The sequence below is a fragment of the Tauraco erythrolophus genome, chromosome 22 (assembly GCF_009769465.1).
Source record: "Tauraco erythrolophus isolate bTauEry1 chromosome 22, bTauEry1.pri, whole genome shotgun sequence".
Classification (NCBI taxonomy): domain Eukaryota; kingdom Metazoa; phylum Chordata; class Aves; order Musophagiformes; family Musophagidae; genus Tauraco; species Tauraco erythrolophus.
Window position 1 is genome coordinate 2,250,504 of NC_141486.1, and position 17,020 is coordinate 2,267,523.

The 17,020-nt window shown below is 47.3% G+C and overlaps 1 protein-coding gene across 2 annotated transcripts in view; it reads left to right on the plus strand.

The window, feature by feature from the left end:
* EHMT1 (euchromatic histone lysine methyltransferase 1) overlaps nucleotides 1-17,020 on the plus strand; it is a 79,249-nt gene that overhangs the window by 19,986 nt on the left and 42,243 nt on the right. For both annotated transcript variants that reach the window (XM_086625460.1, XM_086625461.1), the window contains 2 exons: nucleotides 8,379-8,935; nucleotides 11,529-11,570. In XM_086625460.1, coding sequence (XP_086481586.1) covers nucleotides 8,379-8,935; nucleotides 11,529-11,570 — 599 coding nt within the window. The remainder of the gene's footprint in view (nucleotides 1-8,378; nucleotides 8,936-11,528; nucleotides 11,571-17,020) is intronic.

Here is a 17,020-nt window from a genome sequence, read left to right on the forward strand (position 1 = left end):
GTTGTTACCAGCTGGGAAGTCCTCTTCTGGCTTCATCCTGACACTGAGAAAGAGAAATAATTGAACTATAAGTTTAACATACATCTGTAGGTACGAGATCTTTGCATGTTCCCAGCACTTCAATTTCCAATTCTGGGATTGAGTCCCAGCCTGCATAAAGCCTAGTGGAGGTTGTGTGCTGGACTCAGCGGCCCTTTCTGTGAGAAATTGCTCAATACAGATAGAAAAAAAGCTGTGGGTGAGACTGCGTTTTGTTATCCGTGGGAAACGTTCCAGTTCAGTTTTACATGCAGGTGTGAGTTTAGGTCCGTCTTTCCCTTTGACAGGGAGGGGAGAGGGGCAGGGAGATGGAAGAGATGAGTGGAAAAAAGTAGCTCTGGTGGTTTTTTTAGGCCACATTGTCTTTAGTCTGACTCAGAGAGAAACTAATTAAAAAGTGCTTCCTTTGCAAGAATTGCAAATGATTTCAGTTCTCCTCCTAATGCACGCGGCTCCTCGCTCAGTGCTGCATCTCGCTTGACCTTTCAAGGCAAACGGCTCCTTTTCCGAGTCCTCAGTCCCAGAGATGGAAAGTTCCACTAGAGCAGCAGCACGAAGGAGCGGGAAGGGGAGTTGGTGACGAAGTTCTCCATCAGCCTTGGCCTTTCTGAGACTTCACCCGAGGCAGCCGTTGTACAAGAGCCACGGTGCTGGAGCGTGGCGCTGAACAAGACAGGCACAGTCACTTTGCTCTCAAATAATCTAAAAACTGCTTTTAGAGAGTGTCACGGTTTTAAATTCCTGGAGGGGCCTTTTTTCTCTATTTTTTTTTTGTTTCTTTTTTTCCCTCTAATTGCAGATAGGGTGAGGCAAGTGCTGCTTTCCACTGAGGAGCTGCAACCTGTGCATTCCCAGTGCAGAGCTGGCAGCTCTAAAAGGAGAAGAAGAATGGTCTCCTGGCTGTACTCAGCACTGGGATCCCCTGCTGAGACTGGCAGCCAGGAGACCAGACAGAGCAAAATGAGGCTGAGGTGTTTTAGATGTTGCCCCAGATGCTCCCCTTGTTTGAGACCTCTGCTCCGGAGCCTGGCAGCCCCAGAGCAGGAGCATCCCTCAGTCACGGGTGGGCTTGAGGCCTCGTGGCCAGTGCTGTAACCCGTGGACCCAGTCCCACGACAAAGAAATGGATTAGTTTCACACGGGCTGTTAAACTGCTTTGAGCCACCACCAGTATTCACAGGCAGCCCACCGGCGAGATGCTGAATCCCATTTACCCGACCTGTGTGATCTCAGTATTGAGCATTCACAGCAGAAGTTGTTCTTGGTTTTTCTTTCTTTTTTTTTTTTTTCCTTTCCGTTCCGGTTTTGACTCTGATGGGAGATGAGAAGGGTGACAGTGCTCCAGGGCATTGGGAGCAGTGGCACTTGTGTTTTGGAAATACAGGGCCAGGCTCTTGGATGGGTATCACCCTCCTTCACAGACATAAAAAGGGGCGGGAGGAAGAAGAAACCATCAGTAATTCACTCCAGAGAGGAACTTTGCCCTGAAAACATAATTCTCTTCATTTCTTGGCTTCAGAATGCTTTGCTTTTTGGCTTCAGTGATAGAGGCGGTGCTTCCCTTTCCAGTGGATACAGGATCTCCAGCCACCAGTTCTCCCTAGCCTGTAGAGTTTCAGCCTCCATCCCTTTCGCAACCTTTTTATGTCAGCTGGGCTCCTCTCTGCTTTACAATTTGGCTTTGAGGAGGAAGAGGGGAGGGAACTGCTGTAACACAAGGATTATAAGCAGGAGCGTTTCTCACTTTTAAAAATTTAGCCAGCAGGACAGTTGGGTATTGAGTAAATGACCGTGATATCTGTGGTGTTTTAAAGATCATCTGCAAAGTGCTTAAGGTGAAACAGCTGTGAAATGTGGCTGTATATAAATACAAATTTATGTACTACTTACTTGTGCTGCGCTTCAAAATCCTGAGCTTTTTGTTTAAGCTCCGTCTTCGCCTAGCTCAGAGTTTGGTGTTTGCCTTGCAGCAGCTGAAGCCTCGTGGCTCTGCCGAGCTGCCCCGTGCTCTGTGCTCGGAACGGTGGAAAATACTGTGCAAGACATGGGCAGTGGGGTGTCTCACCTCTACTGGTGCTCAGCACCAAGATGCTCAGAAAAACGTGTAAAAGTTCCAGATCAGATAACAGAGCACTCACTTGTAGGATATTTTTTCTTTCTTCCTTTTTTTCTTTTTTTTCCCTTTTTCTTTTTTTTTTTTTTTCTTTTCTCAGCGCTAGTTGGTGATTGCATTTTGGGCTGGAGTATAAGATCTCATAACACTTTCATGTTTTCTTATTTTGCCTCGCTGAGCAGTGAGATCTGAATTTAAAAAAATATATTTAAGACTTTGTTTTTTTCAGAGCATTCTCAAAGTAATACAGAGCTTTGAGCTGATCATCTGGCTGCCTGCACATGGAACGTTTCTGATGGCTCCTCATTCCCTTTGGTCTCCGCAGAGGCGACTCGATTCCCTCCGGCTGCGGCCGGGACGGCTGGCGGGGCCGTAGCGCATCTGTTAGGCAGGCTCTGCCCACGGGCAGGTTTTGCCAGGCTGATCCGAGCTCTGGGGCAGGACTGGAGCCAGAGCTGGCTCTGCTGAAAGGGCTGGAAACCCAACAGGCAAAGACTGTGGAGAGGAACCAGTATTGCGGGAGTCTGGGCTGGGAGAGCAGAGGTGGGTTTCATTTTGCCTAATTTAGGGTTTTTTTTTGAAGTTATCATTCTAATTCTGAACCAGTCCAGCTCATTTCTGCTTACACGTGGTAGGCATGTCCAGGCCACGATGAGTTTATCCAGAAACAGATGTCTAAAGTCACACTGTGCTTTTTTGAGCTGTGGTCTTCTCTCCGTTGGTTGCAGCAGTGGCTTAGGGGCACCCTGGAGTTTGAGAGCCTTTAGACACCTAAAATCAGATGAGGTGTCCTCATCCTGTCTGACTTAGCTTCTCCTCTCCTTTCTTAAGATCCCGTTCTCTTCACGGGAATTCGGATTCAATTTTCAATAACTGTGATACTGAGAAGAAAGCTTAAGACTGAAACTTCTGCAGAGGGTCTGCTTGGGCCTGGGACGAGGTGGGAGGGCTGGGAACTCTGCGTGGCTTTCAAGGAGTTGGTAATTCAGAGAAGTGATTTAAATATATTCCTAATTATTCTTTGCCACATGGAGTTGCAGGGATAACGACTTAGTTTTCTGAGTCTTAAATTGCTTATGTTACTAAAATGTAAACAGCTCCTAAAAGATACACCTTTAGTGAAGCTGGTATCAACTTCAGATACCTGCCTGGCAGAACGGGCACCATAACAGAAATCTCTTGGGCAAGTTACTCGTCCTGCATGTTGCTGGATTAAAAATTAATTCTGAATGCTTGGATCGGGATGCAGGCAGCGTTGTGGGATGCACCAGCTTTTACTGGTGCTGCATATGCCGTAGGAAACGCATAAGGCAGCTCTGAAAATACCAGGATGCTTCAAGAAAATGAGGTTATACTTCTGTGGACCTAGGCTATATCTACCTTCCATTTTTTTTTTAATTAAAGAAAGAATGGTTGTAGATTAAGGAACAATGAGGGACTTGGAGAGAAAAGTGAATACAGAGGAAAATGTAATTTTGCTCCATTTAGAAGGAATGAATACTGTCAAGTTGTAAAGTTTTAGAGAAATACCAATTTTAGGGTTTTATTCGCTTGCACTTGCAGCACAAGAGCAGAAAAGCTGCTGAACAGCATTTTCAAGAAGAGAACTCGTTGCCACGAGGTGTATTTGAAATGAAGATTTTTAGCAGGTTTGCTGTGAAATTTATTTTTTTTAGTAATGAAATAGGGGAGATGAAAAGGCCATGTCAGGAACAAGCGTTTCTTTAGCTGTCTGGTGCTGTTGAAGAGCTTCTGTAGGCTGTTTTATTCAGTATTTCTCCATTGTGATGTTCCTGCTGTCTCTAGTTTGTGTTCCCATCCCCATCTTTAGGCCGTATTTCAGGAAAAATGTAAATCTCTATTGAGTTGTGTCTATTTAGCAATGCTTGTAAACGTGCCCTTACCTAAGACTTGTTGAATGTGGTCAGACTTGCAGACGTGTCCTGTTACGATGGAGCACTGAGTTAGAGGCAGAACATCGTGGCAAGTGGAGCGGTAGCCGAGCCTGGGGTGGCAACTCCTAAATTCCTGATACCAGACCAGGTATTTTGGTTGTGAAAACCAGACTAGCTTACTTGGGTTACCACGGCTTATTAAGCAGTGTGGCTCCTGATGTAAACTAGTTCTTCGTGGAGGTCTCTTCAATCTGGTGGTCAGGTAGGACCCTGGGGTGACGAGCTCCTAGTCGGTGGGGTTGGCTGTGGTGCCTCTCGCAGGAGTCCTGTGCTGTACAGGAACTTAATTTGCAGAAAACAATGCTATTCCAAACTGTTTATGAATTTGGTTTAGTGCTGCCAGAAAAGAGAGCAGGAGGATGGAGATGAGGTCCAGAGGAGGGCCACGAAGATGATCCAAGGGCTGGAGCACCTCTGCTATGGAGACAGGCTGAGAGAGTTGGGGCTCTTCAGCCTGGAGAAGAGAAGGCTCCGAGGAGACCTTCCAGTACCTAAAGGGGCTACAGGAAAGCTGGAGAGGGACTTTGGACAAGGGCGTGTAGTGACAGGACAAGGGGCAATGGCTTTAAACTGAAAGAGGGGAGATTTAGGTTAAATGTAAGGAAGAAATTTTTTACATTGAGGGTGGTGAGGCACTGGAACAGGTTGCCCAGAGAAGTTGTGGCTGCCCCATCTCTGGAAGTGTTCAAGGCCAGGTTGGATGAGGCTTTGGGCAACCTGGTGTAGTGGAGGATTTCCCTGCCCATGGCAGGGGGGTTGGAACTAGATGATCTTTAAGGTCCCTTCCAACCCAAACCATTCTGTGATTCTGTGATCTTTCAACAAAGAAAGCAGCAGCTCAGGACAGTCCTGCCTGTCTCATACTTGGGGGCTGGAGAAGGTCATAGTCTCTGTTCCCATTCAGTCCTTGGCCTCTGCTGACTCTTGCCAGCCAGCAAGCAGTGGGAATGGCAGTTGCCACAACAGCTTTTGTTGTGTGGATGCCTGTCCGACAGGCACCAGATTGTGACACCCTACAACTCATTTCGCTCAGACTGCTGCACAGTGGCAGCACTGATGTTCGGGGCTGCAGCTGGAAGCCCCAGGACCTTGCTTTGCCCTGCAACATGAGCACTCATTTACGGCGGGGCAGAGTGCGTGCGTAATCCTCTTAAATCAGAACCATACCCCTGATGACTGCTGTTAAGTTCTCCAGTTCTGTGCGACTTCAGGGACTATGGAATTTCATATCTTTGTTTTGTCAAATCTCGAGTCATACAGATTTGGAAGTTTGGTGCTGTTCATAGGGGATTGATGGCACTTCCGCAGTCAATCAGATTGCATTTTGCACACTTAGTAAGAGTGTGTGTGTGGGGGGGAACTCTATGTGGGATTTTAATTGTAGCTTCATGGATTTTTCATAAAGTCCGTGACGCTTTCTGGAGTCACGCAGTTATTATTTCCCCTAGGGCAGTGCTCTAATTTACCTTGTTTTGGTTGCCTTCATGGCAGGTAGAGCAATTCTTGCCCTCTGCTTATTCAGTTTATCTAACAGTCAGCCTCTGAAGTTACTTGAGTGCTCTGGTGGGAATGCACAGTATTTAAATCAACAAACATTGAAGGCTTCATTCAGCCAGGTGCCTAGTGCTGCGGTTAGGGAGCTCATTTTTTGTTTTCTTCTGGCACTGGCTTTGCTGAAATAATTGTTAAATGGCCACAGCATGGTCTTTTAAAGACACCAAATGCAGAAAGAGAAACAAGGATTGATAGAATAAGGGCATAACAGTTGGCTCCCTCCGCCCAAGACTTTTCAAATAGTTAAGTAACAGTGAAAAAAATAGCACTGTATCTTCTGCCAGAGTCGTTGCTGTCGAGAACAAACCCTCATATGTCTTATCAGTTTTCAGTACTCAGAAGGCGGTCTGGGTGGCGTGAGAGGGCAGCAGATGGAGGTGATGACTTTGAGTTGTGCTTGGAGAGGCACTGAATTACTGCCCACTGGAGTGGGGTTTCTGCCTCTGCCCTCCTGCGTGTGCTCCAGCAAGCACTGGTGAGCTCTCTTTGGAGGTTTTGGAGCTTGTCTTGGAGTCTCTGAGCTGGCAGAGCCCATGTGGGAGGTAATTTCAGGCTGAGCCACCTGGGTTTGAGGGGAAGAGACCGCTTAGTGCAGGTGTATCATCAGGGAGAATGGCCAAAGTTGGACCCCAGGGAAGAGTTACCACTCGTCATCAGGTTTTGAAGACATTTTCCAGTAACATACTTAGTGCCCAACATCTGTGCCTTTCATTTAGAAACATGGGGTAGGACTAGGACTGTCCTCCTCTAGTTTATGGTTAGAACCAGACTGGAGCAAGTCAAGCACTGCAAAGGGTCTTTGAGACTCATCTGGGCAGAGCCCTGAGTAACCTGGTTTAAATTCAGCGTTGACCATGCTTCAAGCTGGAGTTTGGATTGGATGTTCTAAGTGTATTCCAAGAGGACTTTCAGTTTGATGCAGGAAATGTTTGTCTTTAAATCTCAGATGAACACCAAAAACCAGGAATTTTGGGGAGCATCATGGTTATTGCAGGTAGTAGAATGCATTGAGTTTAGAGACTAGATCTACAAGTGCTGTTTGTACCGAAATCTGCATCAAAATAGGTCTTTTAGGTCAACACTAGGTAAGGAGATAAACTGAATGAATGCATTAAAAAGGGGGAGGAAAGAAGGGGATGAGCGGGCCCTGAAATGGGGGGAAATTTTTTTTCCCCAGTTGCCACAAACTGGAAAGGGAATTCGGTGCTTTCTGGGAAAAGCAGTTTTGGTAAGCTGTGCAGCGCTGCTCCTCCGGACTCATCCAGCCCTGCTGGTGTTGGCACTGAGCTGCGAGTGCTCAGGGGCACGCAGCAAAGCCCTGCAGAGCTCAGCTTTGAACCGTTAGCCCAGGTATGTTGGACTTGACATCTTGGGATGCAGGATCTCGGTTCCTCTTCCATGCCATAGCCTTGCATCAGGTTTTTGCCAGGTCAGCAGAGACATTCACAATGTTGTTTTCCTTGAGTGTTTGGACTTCAAGAGCAGCATGAAGAGAGATGCTGATACCCAGCGTGCTGGTCTGGCTTGTGAAGTTGTTCTCCAGTTTGATTCTGGGCCCTTCTGCGTACTGTAGGCAAAAAGTGCTTTGATTCGAGCTGGTTGTAAATCAGTCCTGCCTGCTTTGACAGCCCACTTGGACAAAGCTTTCCCTGGTACTTCTTGTGATGCTTTTCATAACTGTCTGGCCTCTGGAAGGAAGACAGTACAAGGAATCCCTAACAGCAGGTTGATTCAGTCGTTTTACTGAACGTGCCAGTGAATTGTTATCACTCCTGCTTGCCTGGGGAGCTGCTGGTTTGTCCTGTTGGAAACCTTTCTGCAGGTACATGGCCTTCATGCTTGGATTTTTTTCGGGTCTGAAATCTCTGATGGGACAAATTCATTGATGGGTTGAGCATGGAAATGTTTGGAAAGGAGGAAAAAAAAATTTTCTACATGGACACTCCTGTTTTATCTGTGCGTGAGCTTTTTAATCAGTCTGCAAAAGTCTTGCTGCGTTTGACTCATGTAATTATTTTAGTCTAGAATTGCCTACAACACACCTCACCCCTGTGTTTACTCCGACTGTTGCCTCTGAAATGACACCGTGAGTCCTGCTCCTGTGCTGCTTCATCCCAGCAAATGAGCCGGTCTCTGCTGGCCAGGATTGCCAGGAGAGCTGTGATTGCCAGGGAGTTACTGCTTGCAATGTTTGGTGTGCCAGCGGAGCCCCGTTGTAGATCTTTGGCTGCTGAGCTGTGTCTGTGCCACAAAAGCTCACCCATACAGCCCTACCAGCAAGCTTTTCTTGTGTCAGTCTGGCATCATGAAGGGCTTTGCCAGAGATCTGAATGCAAGACTGGGGAGCGTTTTGTTTGACATGCAAGGTGTTGACATATGGTCCAATAAATGTAGTTATTGGAGAAGCTAAAGATAATATTTACCTTGAAAAATCCATAGTTGGGAATAAATGGCCACATCCGCAGCTGAGGCAAGTGGGAATGAGTGCGCTGCTTTCATCCGAGCCACCCTGGTTTTCACCATCTGAGGATCCAGGCGAGCTGGTCAGGTAGGTGAGTGAGCAACCTACATGGATGTATGTAGCAGGCAGTTTTCTGGGGAGAGGTTTGCTCTTTGTTAGCCACTGGAAGTAGCTGTACCTTCTCTTCGGAGTTTTGATACCGCTCATGACCCTTTTCTTTCTCCTCTCTTCCTCCTTCTCCTCCCTCTTTCTCCAGGGTTTAATGCCATGGCTGCAGATGAAAGTGCTACAGAAAAGCAAGCGGGGGAACCAAAAATGGCAGTAGACGGTGAAACCAATGGTTCCTGTGAGCACAGCGAAGCTGGTAGCCACCCAAACCCAGCTAAAAACACTCAGGACAATACGAAAGTGAGCCAGCAGGACTCTAGTACTAAATTAAATAGGATAGCGGAAAACGGCATTTCTGAACGAGATGGCGAGACTGGGAAGCAAAACCATATGAAAGCTAATGACTTCACACAGACTTCTGTAACGGGGAGCAATGGTTATATCCTAACCAAGCAGATGGCACAGGAGCAACCTCTAAGGACTACCAGCACCTTTGCTTCTCTCACCGGCCATGCTGCAAAAACCCTTCCAGGAGGAGCAAGCAAAGGGAGAACTATGGGCTCCTTTTCTCAGATGCAAGCCACGATGCCGGCCAAGCTCGGGGAGGGCAGTAAGGACATGGATGCTAAAAAAGCCACCGCTGCTAACACTGAAGTCAAGGTCCACAGAGCACGGAAGACAATGCCTAAACCCACCCCCAGCCTGGTAACGTATATGCCCAGCAGTCAGTGCTGCTGCAATTGCTCTTGGCTTTCTTTGCGTTAGAGGGTTACCTGCACGGGAGCACACGTAGTTTGGAGGTGTTCTGCTGACTGGATTGATTTTTGTTTTGTTTTCCTACAAAGAAACAAAGGTGTTAAAATAGAGCCACATGGCCACCATCAGCTCTGTTCCCAAGTGTGTTTCTAAATACATAATTGCTCAATTACCTTCTCCAGCAGATCTATAGGAGACACTAAATGGCCTTTCTCTCTTGGCTGTATTGCACATCAGCCGTCTGCCGAAATCCAGAGCTGCTTGTGAAACAAATTAGATTTCTTATAGGTTCGACCCAAAGGAAATTAAGCATAGCATGTTAACTTGAGGCTTCTCCTAAGCTTGGAAGCTGTCAAGGAGCTGATACGTTAGGCAACTTGATTGCACTGCTGTGTCATTATAGTAGTAAACCAGATGATGTTTTCTCTCTCTCTGTATGTTGCCTGCAGTAATGCAACTTGTTCAGAAATCTTCATTCTAGAATCCTTAGGGGTGTATTTACCATCACTTAATAAAACAGAGCTCTGCCTTTTTTTTTTAGGAGGCAAAAGATGTGAAGTCATCTGGTGCGTTTGTGTTAGAGTGGGGTGAAAAGAAACGTGCCTTTCTTCGTCATTGGCCAAGTTTGGTTCTTTCGGTTATTTTTTTGGTTCTTTTGCCAAAGGTAGGGAATAGATACTGGAACAGGCAGATCTCTGCTATGAGCACTAGGTCTCCAGCCCTGTGATGCTTTATGTTTAGCTCTAATGAGCTAGATCCTCTCATTGTGCTGTGTCTAATGATGGAGAGAGACTGGCCTTTAGGTACCCTGCACCTAGGTCCAGGAGAGGGTTGTGGGCCCTGCTTGGCGAGGTGAGTGGCACCCGGAGGTAAAGGGGAAGCTGCTGCAGCTCTGTAAAGGTTGGTGCGACGGATTGCTGTTAGCCACCAGCGTGTTACGGACCAAGCGATACTCAGATGTCACCCACGTGTTGCAGCACAGCAGTAATATGATGTGAAGGTCTCAAAGCTGTGAATCGCTGTGGTCTGGAGCAGGGGGAGAGAGGGGGAAAAAAAAAAATAGAGATGGGTGGCACCTAGCCAGGCACAGATGGGGAACGGTGCCCTTGGCCACAGCACCACCTGTGCCTCCGGAAGCAGGTGGGAGTCCAAAGAGCACATCAAGATTACAGACCTCACGGGCACCCAGCCTCAACAGTAGGGCAGAAACCACACCTGCCATGATTTCCCAACCATTCTCCCAAACCACTGACTTCCCCTCTGCCTTCCCCTGATTGCATTTGAATTCTCCCGCACCCCTGCCGTGTTTTCTGGCTACCAAGCAGGGAAGCCCAGATGCAGTCCATGCAGCCTGGTGAAAATCTCACGTCAGGCTGTCTCTTACCCAGACAAGGCTTTGCAACCGACACTGCCTCGCACCTTTCCTCCAGCAGCCTGTGTGCGCTGAGCTGAGGGTGGGCAAACCCCCAGACCCTTGTGGAATTTGACAGGGAGAGATCCCTTGGGGCCGAGCAATCGAAAGAGGCGATTCCCTTCTAAAAGACGACTGCTGGGTTAGGAGGGAGCGTTGTCCTCGTTCATATTTTATGATGCATCAAAAGGATGTTTTTCCGCAGCCCCTTGGGCTCCAAGGTTTGTCTCTAGAACGCGGCGTGCAGCGGTTGCGAAGCCCGCGGGGCGCTGTGACGGTGCTGTTGGTCGCTCTTTGCTCTCACAGTCACAGCGACTTCAGAAGCCAAAGCCCGCGGTTGTTGGGCCACTCTAGAAAGTGAGTAGCCTGTCCTCAGCACCGGTGGCCGTTTCCCTTGGGCTTGAACCGGGGAGAGGAACAGAATTCACAAGAAGGGTGGTAAGAAGAGGCCGTTCCCATGTTCTCCAAGCCTCTGCGTCTGAAAGTGGACCCAAGATTTGATCTCATTTCTGCAAGACAATAAAACATCTGTTTTGTTCAGCCTTCCTGATAATTACTACCTAATTTTTCCCCATTGTCTTTTGAATTGATGTGCTATTTTCTTTTGACTAGCAGAGTCCTTGCTAGTTGTCCTTTTTCTGTCCTGATTGTTTCTTTGTTGAGCTGCTCGTAAGAGGCTCGTCAGCACAGCATTGCAGTAACTTTTCATGCACTGGCCTCTATGTTCACACGTTTTCCCCTTCAAAAACACCATGATAGCAGGTGCTATATTCCAGGAAATTAACTGGTGGAAATCACCCAGGAGTTGAATCACTGTTACAGGACACAGTAGTTTTCTTTGCTAGTATTTTTCAGAGCATTGTTGTTTTCTTGGTAGACTGCTAGTGCAGACCTGAGAGAAGGAGGGGAGGAATGTATTTTGTTGCCTGAAAAGTGGAGATGTTTGTTCCCCCCAGCTCCTGCAGAAACCCACTGGGGCCAAAAAATTATTTTCTGTAATGCAGTAGCTGTCAGAGGACCTCGGTAGCCTTTTCCTGTACATCTGGGTTGGTCTTTGAAAGGAAGAATTTTTTTTTTTTTTTTTTTTTTTTTTTTCTTTTCACAAATTTAACCAGCTTTTTCTCTGTTTAGGAGTTGCTTCCTGAATTGGGATCGAAGCTGAATCTGAAACAGGTGACAATTTTAATTGATGTTGTCGCATGTTAAGGTGGCTTTTGAACAGAGACCTCAGAAGAGTTGTTGGCAGCATCATTTCTGCTCTCCTTCTGAATAGTGCAATAACACAAGCCTTGCACCTTTTTGAAGAATCCTTCCTTCCTTTCTAATCCTTTTATAACCCTGCTAAGAACCCAAAAGTTTCCAGGGCCAGGTGACAGAAAGGCAAGTGTGTGTGTGTGTGTGTGTGTATCCTGTGCTTGGGGAAGGCCCCTCCTGCTTGAGAGCTCCTGTTTCTGAGCTTAACATCACTAAGGGGTGTCTGGAAGGGATAAAGGGTGATAAAGGTAGTGAAAGCATCCCCTGGTTATCTCTTGAGATAGGAGGAGCAGATGGCTGAACTGGGAATCCCAAGTTATGGTTCTGTGCTGTAGTTTGAGGTGTGTGTCTCTGGTGGTGTTTTTTTATGCTGTGCAGAGGACTGGGTCAGGAGGACTGAACTGTCAGAAGAAATAGTGCAAAAATCCATGAAATTAGTATCTCATCCTGATTCACAGTGTGAGCCCAAAACATAAAGTACCAGTTTAACGGGGAGGAGACAAAGCCTGAGTGGGAAGGGGGAGGTTGGAGCAGGAGGCGCTCTGCTTTTCTTGGTGTTTCTACCAATATTCCTCAAACCGTACCTTTAAGCAGCATTGCCCCTAAATATCTGATCCCAGGACTGGTAAGCTGCTCTCCTTCTGTGTGCACACAGGTGTTGCTGTAAAGTGTCATTTTCCATGTCAGTGCCCAGCAGTACCGTGGTGGTGTGCTGATGTGGTCTGTGGGTTCCTCTGCAGGAGCTCCTGGCCTAAGAATGTTGTTGTGTTCATCTCCTGGGGCCAGGCAGGTGGCAGTTGGTCGTTTGTGAGGGTCTGGCATTGCTTAGCAGGCTCAGACTCTCTAATGTGCAGAAAACTCAAAACAAAGGGCAGGTCCTAATGGGGATGGTGATGGGGATATTGTCTACTCGAGGGGAAAAAAGAAGAGTACAGGGCATAGTGAAATAGAGCGCTCCATCTGATTGCAAGTGCAGCTGTCAGCGTGTCTGAACCTGGAATCTGAGCCATCGAGGACCCTCTCCAGAGGGGTACCCAGATGTGCGTGGGTGGACTGAAAGTGTGAAGACCATGTGTGTGAGCTTGGCCACAGTGAAGTGTCCCCGATGGGAAATCTCCTTTGGGAGTGCCGAGGCCATACGCTCCCGTTGGACTTCTTACAGAGAGGGTTTGCAGCAGAGGGAGGTAGAAAGTGAATTTATATCGTGCAGTACTTTTAATTTCCTATTGGAGTGGTTGCACTGGCGCTGCTGACGGGGCCGTGCCAGCTGAAGGTGGCTGCCCCAGCTGCCAACCACAGCCCGCAGAAATAACCGTCCCCATCCCAGGTCCCCAGGAGACCCATTTCTGTCGGGAGGTTTGCTGTTGAAACTGGTTTGAGCTACCCTGTTTTCTTTTGACTGATGTGTGGCACCCCCTTCCCCTGGAGCTGCTCGATCCAGGAGGGGACAGGGACAAGGAGTGGGATTTCCCCCTCTGACCCAGCAGAGTCCGCACCTCTGAACGATGCCGGTTCAGAAATCCATTAAATACAGGTTTGTAGCCCAGTTTAGGAACATCTACACTTAAACACAGTCTGCCTGGCAGCCTAAACCACTTTGATTTTATACAGATAGGTGACTGCACACCAATCAGTGCAGCTGTAACCGAGCCACACCAGGATCCCTCTGCTAATGGGCACAAGTTAACCTGCAGATGAAGGGGTGTTAACAGGTGGATCAGCCTTGCAGCTTGTCTGATCTAGATTCAGACCAAAGCCACGCAGGTTTCTTTTTGTTGCTCCAAGGTGAGGCTGAGGCAGTGGTCAGGATCCCCCAGCAGCTGAAATTTGGGATGAAAAGTGTCATTCTGCAGCAGTGGAGGAAAGGGAGGGTAGCGCCGCCGCAGCTCCTACAGGCACTGTCATCTGCTTGTGATAAATTTTTTACAGCAGACTGATATTTCTTGCTTAAATATCATTCCCCAGTTGTTAGAGGGAGATACCCCTGGGAGCTGCTGCTTTGTGCTCTTCAAAGGCAACGCCTCGGTACAAATCTCGTTACCCCTCTGCATGATGGATGGAGAGAAGAGGGCTGCTCCGTGACAGCTGCTGTGTTGCCCGGTGGCAGTGGCGGTTAGTTTAGCCCTCCTGGCTAGTCAGCTTTGGTTTCGGGCTCGTACTGTGCCGGAGATGAAAGTCCTTAAAAAAAGAGGAATCAGACAGCTCGTATGTCGAAGCTGGAGATGGTTTCAGGTGTCGGGAGCGAACGGTGGTCCCTTCGCAGCGCTCTTCAAAGCTGCCCTGCTCCGAGGCGGCACCTGCAGGACCTTTGCTGATGTCCTTGCACCAATGCACGGCTGGAATTCTGGTCTGGTTTCAGTTGTTGCCAGCTTGCTTGCTTTGGTAATGGAAAGACCTCTTAACTGCTGGGCTGTGGGAAGAATGCCATGTGCGGTCTGTCGAAGCAACACAGAGTTTAATTAGTAGGGTTTGTTTGTTCTGTATGTTTGCTTTTGGAATAAAAAAAAAAAAAAGGAGGATATTCTGTCTTTTGCCATTTTTAGTAACTTCTCCCTGCTGCTTTAGGGGAATTCTGTGCCAATAATAGAAACATGGTGGATCCCGTTAAAATGTAGAAAGCACTTGAGTTTAATTTTATAAACACATAAAATATTGCGTTCTTGTCCCAGTCTAAGCAGTTTTCTTGACTTTTTCTCACAGCGGTGTTGGACATAGTTGTCCCATTTTTGCTGTTTCCAGACAGAAGCCTCTCTGGACACGTTGGCCTGAGCCTTGGAATAGCTGTCTTCAGCTTCCTGACTATTCCTTGGGATGCCCAACGTGAAATAGTGACTTTACAGCCTTTTGCCTATGGTGACCTGATACCACATGAGAAGCTGCAAGAAATGAAGACATTAGCAATGTGGTTTCTTTCTCTTACTGTTTTTGGTTCTTTCTTGGCCTCCAGTGGTCCACACACGTGGTGACTGGGACAACATGGGAACCCAGGTTGATCATACAGCATCCTGGAATTGCCTTTGCATGGGATTCTCCTCACTGAACTTCTCTAAATCTGTAGATGAGAACAGAGCTGTGGTGGACTGTTAAGAATCTAAGGGTAACTGAGGAAAAAAGAAGATGACCATGGCTGTTTTGGACAGGGATAACATACAGTAACAGAGTTTATTTAGGGTCAGGAATAGTGCTTCTTGCCTCTAATTTCGCTGTTTGCAGTGGAGCCCATGCAGGTGTTAGATGAAATCACTTCTGCTCTCTTGAGCGTTTGTTGGTTTAAGTGAAGGAGGATGATCTTCATCCAGTTTCTGAGCAGAGGAGTCTATTTAGTTAAGAACGTGGGCAACTCAAAGTGTGTGTGCCCTCGTTAGCGTCCTTAGTCTGCGCCTGGCAGATCGCTGAACCCGGTGTGATCGCTTCTACTCCAGCATTGCCCGTCTGGCATTTTCCACCTGTAGCAGAGGACTCTGGATCTTCAGGAAGCAAAGCTGGAGCGTATTAGGATTTGTCACAGTGAAGTGGATGAGTAGATGTTGAGTAGTGATCCACTCCGTTGGGGTCTTTGAAGCACCTGCTACTTGCAGCCCCCTTTGTTTGTGCTTTGACACACGAGTGTCCTCTGCTGCGCGGAGGTAAGAGAGGTTGTCAGCCAAGAAGCAGGAGTTTGCTTGGATAGATACTGGGGTGCTAGTGGTTTTATAGATAACCTGTTTGATGCTGTGTCTTGTGCTAGGAACAGGGAGGGCAGGAGGAACCCATCCATCATGGAAGTGGAAGAAAGTGGCACGTGCCAGGAGCATTAATTGCAATCAGCTGTGCCAGTGACCACGTAGCCCATGGAGGTGGCTTAGAGCTGGGTCCTGCCAACCCTGGGCTGGGGTGTGGGGTGGCAGGGCTGGAGGCAGCTGCTCTGCCTGCCCTGCCTGTTCTGCAGGAGAAACCTTCGGCTGAGGTTTTCCTTGGGGCAGCCTTTTCCCTCGCAGGAAACGTGCTGGAGCCACGTGGACGTGTAGCGTTTTTAGGAAGTCCTCTGGTGGTGCTGGGGGTTTGCAGTTGGATCCGTGAGCTTTGTGTTTCAATGGATCACTGTCATTTTTTGTAGTCGAGCGCCCACTTGCCCCGCTCCCAAATCCACAGTCCGTCTTTCGCCTTTGCTTCTTTTATTTGAACCTGCCCACTCTCCTCTGCGGAGACGTGTCTGGTGCTGGTTGCAATGTGGGCAGCGAGGGTTGCAGGATATCTTTGTGAGGGTATGCTTGCACCAGCTCTTAGCCAGCGTGCTGGGGTTTTAAGGAAGAAGAAATTTCCCAGCAGACCAGTGTGCGGGATTAGCAAAGCCTCTTTTCTGGGAGTGTTTAAATCTGGAGCAGATAGAGCAGAGCGTAAAAGCTCGGTGCAGGAGACCAGGATGGGCTGTACCTGCAGGCTCGAGTTAAGGAACTGGCAGGATTCGCAGACGTTAGAAATTGGAAAAGAATGAAGTTTCATCCGCTAAACACTCTACTTGCTGGAAGACTAAAATTTAATAAGAATAGCAAAGAAGTAATTGTTTTTTCTAGCTAAGAATGAAGAACGATGATGAGAAAACTGAGTATAAGTGCTTTCAAATCTTTGCTAATCCTTTTCATTAAAATCCTTAGATGTAGTATTGTTTTTATATACATATACACGTCTGTGAGAGATATACATATGTTTTACTGCTGGCCTGCTCAGCTTCCCATGCCATCAGGCTTCCTGAGAGATCTGGTCACCTCTCTGTGGGAATTCTTGTTCTTCAGCATTGCTGCATATGCCTCCAAGTAATAATCCAGATCTCAAAAGGCTTAATTTGATTAAAAAAAAAAAAAAGTTTTAATGGAATTGCTGTGAAAAAGTCATATTTAACAGTTGTCATGCAGCCCTATTGAAGATTTTTTAAATTATTTCCATATTGTAATTACAGGGGGAGAGAAAAACCCCAAGCTAGTAACATACTACTTTTTCATTTAAAATTTGATTATGTTCTTCCAAACAGTCTGGCATGGTCTGGATGTGAATTCTTGATGTCTGGGAGTAACAGCATGTTTTATCAGAGACCAGTTGCAAGAACCTGCACTTAAAGGACAGAAAATGCAGCCCTATGTGCACTTGTTGCAGGCAGCCCCGTGTCAGATCTGCCTCTCCCAAGCTCATTTTTCTCCTTTTAAGTTAAAAATGGAAAGCAGTAGATGTTCCAGGGGACTTGGGAATTCTCAGAATAATCATGTAGCCAAGAGTTACTGTTAACCTTTAGATCTATAAACTAGGGACTTTTAAGAGGTATAAATAGTATTGTTGAGACTATTATTGGCATACTGTGCTCAGCACTCCTGACGTACATTTTTTAAGGGGTAGAA